This window comes from Charadrius vociferus, unplaced genomic scaffold, assembly GCF_000708025.1.
Source record: "Charadrius vociferus isolate BGI_N301 unplaced genomic scaffold, ASM70802v2 scaffold850, whole genome shotgun sequence".
In the NCBI taxonomy this organism is placed as follows: Eukaryota; Metazoa; Chordata; class Aves; order Charadriiformes; family Charadriidae; genus Charadrius; species Charadrius vociferus.
Window position 1 is genome coordinate 21106 of NW_009646603.1, and position 10279 is coordinate 31384.

The 10279-nt window shown below is 46.8% G+C and overlaps 1 protein-coding gene across 1 annotated transcript in view; it reads left to right on the forward strand.

Annotated features, from left to right (window-relative positions):
* Positions 1 to 1121: 1121 nt before the first annotated feature.
* The window catches only part of TRABD2A (TraB domain containing 2A), a 116655-nt gene continuing 107497 nt past the window's right edge, over positions 1122 to 10279 (forward strand). Inside the window, exon 1 of the mRNA XM_009886760.1 lies at positions 1122 to 1214. Within this exon, the coding sequence (XP_009885062.1) occupies positions 1122 to 1214 (93 nt within the window). The remainder of the gene's footprint in view (positions 1215 to 10279) is intronic.

Here is a 10279-nt window from a genome sequence, read left to right on the forward strand (position 1 = left end):
ACAGGGGAGGCTAACAGTGGATTGTTGTGGCCTGAATGAAGTCACGACACCACTGAACGCTGCCGCGCTGGACATGCTAGAGCTTCAATATGAAGTGGAGTCGAAGGCAGCCAAGTGGTATGCAACAATCGATATCGCCAATGCATTCTTCTCAATCCCTTTGGCAGCAGAGTGCAGGCCATAGTTTGCTTTCACTTGGAGGGGCATCCAGTACACCTGGTATCGACTGTGCCAGGGGTGGAAACACAGCCCCATCACTGAATTGATCCAGACCACACTGGAACAGAGTGAAGCTCCGGAACATCTGCATATATTGACGACATTATTGTATGGGGCGACACAGCAGAAGAAGTTCAAATTCCTCTAAAAGCTGGCATTGCCATAAAATGAAGTAAGGTCAAGGGACCTGCACAGGACATTCAGTTTTAAGGAATAAAATGGCAAGATGGATGGCGTCAGATCCCAATGGATGTGATCAACAGAATAGCAGCTATGTCTCCACCGACCAGCAAAAAGGAAACACAAGCTTTCTTAGGTGTTGTGGGTTTTTAGAGGATGCACATTCCAAATTAAGCAGTAAATAGTTCATGCAGTAGCCCTGGGGCCAGTACGGACAGGACAAGATGTTAAAAATGTTCTCTACACCACAGCTGGGGAGAATGGCCCTACCTGGAGCCTCTGGCAGAAAGCACCAGGGGAGACTCGAGGTCAACCCCTAGGATTTTGGAGTCAGGGATACAGAGGATCTGAAGCCCGCTATACTCCAACGGAAGAAGAGATACTGGCAGCATATGAAGGTGTTCGAGCTGCTTCGGAAGTGGTTGGTGCTGAAGCACAGCTCCTCTTGCCACCTTGACTGCTGTTGCTGGGCTGGATGTTCAAAGGAAGGGTCCCTGCCGCACATCATGCAACTGATGCTACGTTGGGTAAGTGGATTGTACCGATCACACAGAGAACTTGATTGGGAAATCCCAATCGCCCAGGAATACTGGAAGTGATCATGGACTGGTCAGAACGCAAAGATTTCAGAATATCACCAGAGGAGGAGGTGACGCATGCAGAAGAGGCCCCACCATATAATAAACTGCCAGAAAATGAGAAGAAACATGCCCTGTTCACCGATGGGTCCTGCTGGATCGCAGGAAAGCATCAGAAGTGGAAGGCTGCTGTGTGGAGTCCTACATGACGAGTTGCAGAAGCCACTGAAGGACAAGGTGAGTCGAGCCAGTTTGCAGAAAAAAGTTGGTGAAAGCTATCCACCTGGCTTTGGACATTGCTGAGTGAGAGAAATGGCCAGTACTTTACCTCTATACTGGTTCATGGATGGTGGCAAATGCTCTGTGGGGGTGGTTACAGCAGTAGAAACAGAGCAACTGGCTGCTGAACTGTGGCAAGATAGAGAATCTGGATTGTAAGTAGTCATGTAGATGTCCATGTACCCAAGAGTTGGGTCACTGAGGAATATCAAAACAAGCAGCAGGTGGATCAGGCTGCTAAGATTGAAGTGGGTGAGGTGGATTTGGACTGGCAACATAAGGGTGAACTATTCATAGCTTGGTGTGCCCATGGAAGGGGCCCATCAAGGAAGAGATGCGACATATAGATGGGCTCGTGACTGAGGGGTGGACTTGACCATGGACACTACTGCACAGGTTATCCACAAATGTGAAACGTGTGCTGCAGTTAAGCAAGCCAAGTGGTTAAAGCCTGTTTGGTATTGTGGAGAATCAATACCAGATGCGATTTTGTCTCAACATTGCTACTGTGCCGCGATCTCCTGGGAGGACCATCTTCACGATTTTGGAAGCAGACGACCTCATGTGCCGGCGCAGTGACCAAGGTTGCAAAAAGAGCAGGAAGAGGCCTGCAGGAGAGCAGTGCTTCCAGTCGATCTGCGCATGAGCGAGATCCCTATATAAAGGGAGCGCATGCCTTTTGAGGCTCTCCTTCTTCTTCTTCCCCTTTTGTTCTTTGTTCCTCCTTGCCTCCCCACTGCGTGCCCTCCCTCTTCCCCCCGGACTCCAAGCTCTATTAAGTGTGTAATGATTGAAGACTTCAGACAGAATCTGCAGAAAAACTGTTGAACTCAGGGTGGTACTAGCAAGCTTTCTCCTTCTTTCCTTATTTTCTTCCTTTACCCCCTTTTCTTTTCCCCCTTTGCCTTCCCTTCACCTTTCCACCGTGCTTTATTCTTTGTTAAAAGTATTAAGTAAAAGGTTGTATGACATTTGACCGACTTCAGCATCTTAATCTCGTCTTTGGGATTATTTTTAATGAAACCTTCCTGATACTGGATTAGGACAGGTACGGAGGATGATGTCTAAAATGTAAATATGGGGAGCCCTGGCAGATTGATTATATCACACTCCCACAAACCCGCCAAGGCAAGTACCACGTGCTCACAATGGTGGAAGCAACCACTGGGTGGCTGGAAACATACCCTATGCCCTATGCCACCGCCCATAACGCTACCCTGGGCCTTGAAAAGCAAGACTTATGGCGACATGGCACCCCAGAAAGAATTGAGTCAGACAACGGGACTCATTTCCAAAACAGCCTCATGGACACCTGGGCCAAAAAGCATGGCATTGAGTGGATATATCACATCCCCTATCACGCACCAGCCTCGGGGAAGATAGAGTGATACAATGGACTGCTAAAGACTACACTGAGAGCCATGGGTGGTGGGACCTTCAAACACTGGGATGTACATTAAGCAAAAGCCACCTGGTTAGTTAACACCGAGGGATCTGCCAATCGAGCTGGCCCTGCCCAATTGAAACTTCCATGTACAGTAGAAGGGGATAAAGTCCCTGTAGTGCACATGAAAAATATGTTAGGGAAGACAGTCTGGGTTACCCCTGCCCCAGGCAAAGGCAAACCCATCCTTGGGATTGCTTTTGCACAATGACCTTGGTGCACTTGGTGGGTGATGTGAGAGGATGGGAACATCTGATGCCTACCTCATGGGGATCTGTTTTTGGGTGAGAATAACCAATGAATAAAATCTTATGATGTTAAGTGCTAGATAACCCTGCCACTGTGTGTCATCATTACTATGATTGCTGTCATAGTCCTACAGTAAGAATCACCCAAACCAATGACAGATGGACTTTGATGATACTGAGTAAAGTGCAGTGATGATGTGATGAACTGACCTCAGCAGCTGGTGCCCAGCAACTTCCTTGAGATCGACATCTTCAACCTGCGGACCATGGGCATGGGCTGCAGTGGGTACACCAGCCATGAGCTCCAAATACAGCACACACCAGTCCAGCACCACACACCATCTCTTGTGCCCTGAGAGATTGTTCTCACAGATGGAGCCCACAGTAATGGACTAAGTGAGCTCAATGGACATTTTGGAGGGATGGCCCATAGACTATGGGAATTAAATCTGTATGTGTATATATGTACATATATATATATATATAAGGCAGGGGAACGTGGTGGTATTTAATTGGGAAATGTAAGATCTGGGCACGGTGTAGATGGTATGGAATAAGGGGTGGATAATGTCCTGGTTCCGGTAGAGATGGGGTTAATTTTCCCAAGGAGCTGGCAGGGGACACAGGTATTCCATCCCATGTGAGCCCTGCCCAGAATATAGGGGGGTGCTAGCTGGGGGAGGGGGCAAGTGCTCAGAGAGGGCTGGAGCGGTCCAGGTCCGGTCAGTGAGTGGCAATACTGTAATTGTGTTTGTATATTCCTTTATTGGTGGTGTTGTTATTGTTTTCTCTTCCTTTTGCTGTTCTGTTAAACTGCCTTTATCTCAACCCACTAGTTTTGCCTTTTTCTTCTGATTTTCCCCACGGCTGTGGGGGTTGAGCGAGCAGCCACATGTTTCTTTGTTGCCAGCTGTGGCCAATCCACGACACTTGGGAGCAAGAGCATTAGAAAACCACCTATAATATATAGCAGGACAGTGAGTGGGATAAGCTCTTTAGGTAGGTCACTACAGCACTGCTGCCATCAGTTCCTAAAGGTTTTCTTCTGAATATCCTTTCTAGGCAATTTGTCCTGAGTTGAGCAGGACTGGCCTGTACTGCTCAATCCAGTCCACTATAACTTCATGTCCTGAGTTGAGGAGGACTGGCCTGTACTGCTCAATCCATTCCACTATAACTTCATAAAACTGCAGAGAGTCCTTGGGCTCCAGAACATCACCTTGGACACAGCAGGAAGAAGCCCTACCAGAAGTGGATGATCCCCTTCCCTCCTGTCACCAGGCAGAAGGAGGGGACTTAAGGGACAAGGGGAGTGGAGACAGGTCTCTCCTCAGAGAGGCAAGAGAAACCCCTCCTGGCCCCTCTCACCTTCCCAATTGCCATTGCATAATAGGTATGGGGCTTCGGAAATCAAGGGCCAGTTAAATGTGGATGGAAAGGATGATCCATCCAATGAGTTGCCCAGGGCTAGTCACTCACCCCCTCACCTTAGGACTTCCTCAACCAAGAAAAAGAGAAAGGTAATTGTAGTAGGTGGCTCCCTTCTGAGGGGAACAGAGGGCCCTATTTGTAGACCTGACCCATCCCACAGGGAAGTCAGCTGCCTCTCTGGGGCCAGGATTAAGGATATATCGAGAAAACTCCCTACCCTTGTTCAGCCCTCAGATTACTACCCTCTACTGATATTCCAAGTATGTGGTGATGAGGTAGCTACCAGAAGTCTAAGAGCAATGAAGAATGACTTTAGGGCCCTGGAATGGCTGGTTAAGGGATCAGGAGCACAAATAGTGTTCTCCTCTATCTCACCAGTTGCAGGGGTTGATGAGGGGATAAATAGGAGGAGCCAGCAAATTAACTCCTGGCTATGAAACTGGTGCAACCAGCAGAACTTTGTCTTCTTTGATCATGGGTTTATCTACAGGACACCAGGCATACTGACAAGAGGTGGGGAAAGCCTAACTTGAAGGGGAAGAAAGATCCTGGGACAAGAATTAGCGGGGCTCATTTATAGGGCTTTAAACTAGGTTTGAGGGGGGATGGAGATGAAACCAGGATTACTAAAGTGAAGCCTAGGAGCAGCATGCCAGTGCTTCTACATAAAAGTGTTAGCAAGGTCTTGCAGTCTGTTTCAGTGATGGTGGGGGATGGAGATTCCTATGGTAGTGAAGACATGAGGCGTAGTGATAGGTTGGGAACTATAGAAGTGTCTGAGCACGATTAGGTGGGAATTAGGGCTTGTCTCCCCAAAAAAGTGGCAGGACAATTAGCCCAGCTGAAGTACAACTACACTAACATACACAGCATGGGGAACAAACAGGAGGAGCTGGAGGCCATTTTACAGCAAGGAAACTACAATATAGTTGCCATCACAGAAACATGGTGGGAAGATTCACACAAGTGGAGTGCTGTGATCGATGGCTACCAACTTTTCAGAAGGGATAGGCAAGGAAGGAGAGGTGGTGGCATGGCCCTCTATGTTAGGGGCAGTTTTAAACGGCTAGAACCTAACAGTTTGAATGACAATGTCGAGTGTTTATGGCTAAGAATCAAGGGAAAGGCCAATAAAGCAGACATCGTGGTGGGAGTTTGTTATAGACCCCCCAATCAGGTTGTAGAGGCCAATGAAGTATCCTATAAGCAGCTGGCAGACGTATTGTGATCACTCACACTTGTTCTCGTGGGGTACTTCAACTTCCCAGATATCTGCTGGAAATACAGCACAGCAGAGAGGGAACAGTCCTGGACGTTCCTAGAGTGCACGGAAGACAACTTCCTAACACAGCTGGTGAGGGAGCCAACTAGGGAAAGCGCCCTACTGGACCTACTGTTTGTTAACAGAGAAGGTCTTGTGGGGGATGTAAAGGTTGGAGGTCATCTTGGACAGAGTGACAAAGAAATAGTAGAGTTTTCAATTCTTGGAGAAGCAAGGTGGGGAGCCAGCAGAAATGCCACCTTGGACTTCCAAAGGGCAGACTTTAGCCTGTTCAGGAGCATGGTTGAGAGTGTCCCTCTGGTCATACTTCAAGCAGGAACTCTTAAAAGCACAGGAGAAGGCCATCTCTCATGTCCCAGAAAAGAAGCTGACATGGAAGAAGACCAGCCTGGCTAAATAGAGAGCTTTGGCTGGACCTCAGGAGCAAAAGGAAAGTTTACGTTCTCTGGAAAAGGGGGTTAGCAACTTATGAGAAATACCAAGATGTAGTGAACCTATGCAGGGGGGAAATTAGAAGGGACAAAGCTCAAGCAGAACTCAGCTTGGCCACTGCAGTTAAAGATAACAAGAAAAGATTCTTTCAGTATATCAATAGGAAAAGGAAGACTAGGGAAAATGTAGGCCCACTGATGGAGATGGGCACCCTAGTGGTGGAAGACACAGAGAAGGCAGAGTTACTGAATGCCTTCTTTTCTTCGGTCTTCACTGCTAAAGCTGTCCCTCATGAATCCCGGACCCTGGAGGCAATAGGGAAGCTCTGGAGAGAGGAAGATTTTCCCTCAGTTGAGGAGGACTGGATTAGAGACCACTTGGCCAAGCTGGACATCCATAAGTTCATGGGCCCTGACAGGATGCCCCCGTGAGTGCTGAGAGAGCTGGCAGATGTTATTGCTAGACCAGCCTCCATCATCATTGAAAGGTCATGGGGAACAGGAGAGGTGCCTGAGGACTGGAGGAAGGCTGACATCACTCCAATCTTCAAAAAAGGCAAGAAGGAGGACCCAGGGAACTACAGGCCAGTTAGTCTCACCTCTGTCCCCGGGAAGGTAACGGAGCGACTCATTCTGGATGTCATCTCCAAACACATTGAAGAACAGGAAGTTACTGGAAGTAGTCAACACAGTTTTACCAAGGGTAAATCATGCTTGAGCAATCTGTCAGTCTTCTATGATGTTATAACCAGTTGGCTGGACGAAGGGAGAACAGTAGATGTCATCTACCTTGACTCCAGCAAGGCTTTTGACACTGTCTCCCATAACATCCTCATTAGGAAGCTGAGGAATTGTGGGCTAGATGAGGAGACAGCAACGTGGATTGAGAGCTGGCTGTGTGACAGAACTTGGAGGGTTGTGATTAATGGAGCAGAGTCAAGTTGGAGGTCTGTAACCAGTGGAGTCCCCCAGGGGTCAATACTCGGACCAATCTTGTTCAATATATTCATCAATGACCTGGATGAGGGGACAGAGCGTATCCTCAGCAATTTCGCTGATAATACCAAACTGGGAGGGGTGGCTGACTCTCCAGAGGGCCGTGCTGCCATCCAGTGTGACCTGGACATGCTGGAGTGCAGGGCAGAGAAGAACCTAATTAGGTTCACCAAGAGCAAGTGCATCTGGGGAGGAAGAATGCTAGGCACCAATATACATTAGACGTGGACCTGCTTAGAAGCAGTTCTGAGGAGAAGGATTTGGGGGTTCTGGTGGACAGTAAATTATCCATGAGCCAGCGATGTGCTCTTGTCACCAGGAAGGCCAATGGAATCCTGGACTGCATAAGAAAGAGTGCCGCCAGTAGGTTGAGGGAGGTCATTCTCCCCCTCTCCTCTGCACTGGTGAGGCCACAACTGGAATACTGTCTCCAGTTCTGGGGTCTCCAGTTCAAGAGAGAGAGGGAACTACTGAAGAGAATCCAGCGTAGGGCAACTAAGATGATTGAAGGATTGGAGCATCTCCCTTATGAGGAAAGGCTGAGAGAGCTGGGACTCTTTAGCCTGGAGAAGAGAAGGCTGAGGGGAGACCTTATCATTGCTTGTAAGTATCTTAAAGGGTGGGTTGCAGGAAGATGGAGCCAGACTCTTTTCAGTGGTTCCCAGTGACAGGACAAGGGGCAATGGGCACAAGTTGGTACATAGGAAGTTCTATTCAAATACAAGAAAAAACTTCTTTACAGTTAGGGTGACAGAGCACTGGAACAGGCTGCCCAGGGAGTCTGTAGACTACCCCTCTCTAGAGATTTTCAAGACCCACCTGGATACCGTCCTGAGTAATGTGCTCTAGGCAATCCTGCTTTAGCAGAGGAGCTGGACTAGATGATCTCTAGAGGTCCCTTCCAACTCTGAAAATTTCGTGATTCTGTGATTCCGTGATTTGCTTCCACACACTTTGAATTCCTGGTGGTAATGTTGACTGGGGAAACCTGCTTGCTCTTTCACTTTAGAGTTCACGTTATGTTATCTGTGAATGGTCTTGAACAGATCTGGCTGCTCTAGCTGAAAATGCCAGTTCATCAAAACTATGCAATTCTAATGAAATTCTTTGGGGAGGCAGGGAAAGCATGAGAGATTTAAAAAAAAAAAAAGTTGAAAATTTGATCTGGTGGAATGTTTGAATGAGAAATCTAGATCCTGTAAAATGGCTTTTCATGAACCAGGACTCATTAGGGATGTTGGTATAAGATTGGCTGTTTCAGAAAAAGCCCATCAGAGCCCTCATTTTCCAGAGTTTTAGTGGGAAATATAGCCATTGTTGCCTTGTTACTTCCATCATGCAAATAAATAAACAGTCTGAACCCAATTCAACATAACATGGGGAAAACTTAAGCATTAGTAGAACTCCAGTGTTACCAAGGAACACTTGAACTGAAAAAATGTGATCAGAATACCAGCTTTACATCTCAGCCTTCAGGGAGAAAAGGAGCTGCAAATACATGCTCTCTGTCTTCAGTAGTCAAAAGTGGTCACCTAATTTTATGTTTGGCGTAGCAGGCCCTAATATTTACCTGCATTCACTCCTGCCTGAAGTTCAGTATTTTGTTTAAACAAAAGCACACTCCTTTCTGGACCATCCCGATTGTTGTGTGTTGAAAAGCTTACATCACATTTTTGGTTGAAATTTATTGTGATTCAGCTTCCAGACTCTGCCCAAAAGCCCCCTGCACCTGCCCCTTTGCCAGCTCAGAGAGCCTGCTATGACCAAATTTCCCATGGATGCACTTCAAAGCTGTTAATCAATCTTTCCCTCCCTTTATGCCTCAGGAGTTTCTTACTTTAATGCTTCACAACTTCTAATTGTTCTCAGAGTTCTTGCTAGAAGCTTTTGCAGCTGAATGGCATTCTTCTGGAAACGGTGCTCCCTGAATTGCTCGCCACTCTTTTGCACTTGTTGAGAGAGATTACAACTGGAAGAGCAATATTAATTTTATAATGGTTTTACTGGGGAAGACTGCCTCTGGAAAGTAAGATCACTTTTATTCCTTTGGTATACTATTTATACTTTTTTTTTTTTGTGACCTTTGGCAAATATTATTTTATCTGTGCCTTTGCAACGTGGGAGACAATCTTCCCCTCACAGTAGAGATTATAATCCATGCTTCACAAGTACTTCCTTTGTACTTAAGGCCCCTATGAATGAAGATAATAAATATTCCATAAACTGCAACTTCACTACAAATGCATCTGTTGCTGAGGACTGTGAAAACATCTGACTTGTAGGCATCTCTACTGAGCAAAAGTGATGCCTGTAGCTGTAGCTTTAATGGCAATGCTTTCTGTTGGGACAGAAGTTGGAATAAATTCCAGTAGCCCACCTATCCTGTTTGTAGAACAACATTGACTGAGTCTACATACCCGCGTCAGACAACGCGACTCATTTCCGAAACAGCCTTATAGATACCTGGGCCAAAGAGCATGGCATTGAGTGGGTATATCACATCCCCTATCACGCACCAGCCTCGGGGAAGATAGAATGATACAATGGACTGCTAAAGACTACACTGAGAGCCATGGGTGGTGGGACCTTCAAACACTGGGATATACATTTAGCAAAAGCCACCTGGTTAGTTAACACGGGGGGATCTGCCAATCGAGCTGGCTCTGCCCAATTGAAACTTCCACGTACAGTAGAAGGGGATAAAGTCCCCATAGTGCACATGAAGAATATGTTAGGGAAGACAGTTTGGGTTAGCCCTGCATCAGGCAAAGGCAAACCCATCCTTGGGATTGCTTTTGCACAAGGACCTGGATGCACTTGGTGGGTAATGCGAGAAGATGGGGATGTCCGATGCGTACCTCATGGGGATCTGATTTTGGGTGAGAATAGCCAATGAATAGAATTTTATGATGTTAAATAACTTTGCTGTTGTATGTTATCATTATTATGATGACTATCAATAGTACTACAGAAGAATCACCCAGATCAATGACAGATCAACTTTGATGAGACAGAGTAAAGTGTATTAATGATGTAATAAGAATTGACTTAAGCAGCTGGTGCCCAGCAACTTCCTCGAGATTGACATCTTCAACCTGTGGACCGTGGGCATGGACTGCATCAGGTACACCAGCAACGAGCTTCAAATACAGCACACACCAGTCCAGCACCACACACCATCTCTTGTGCCC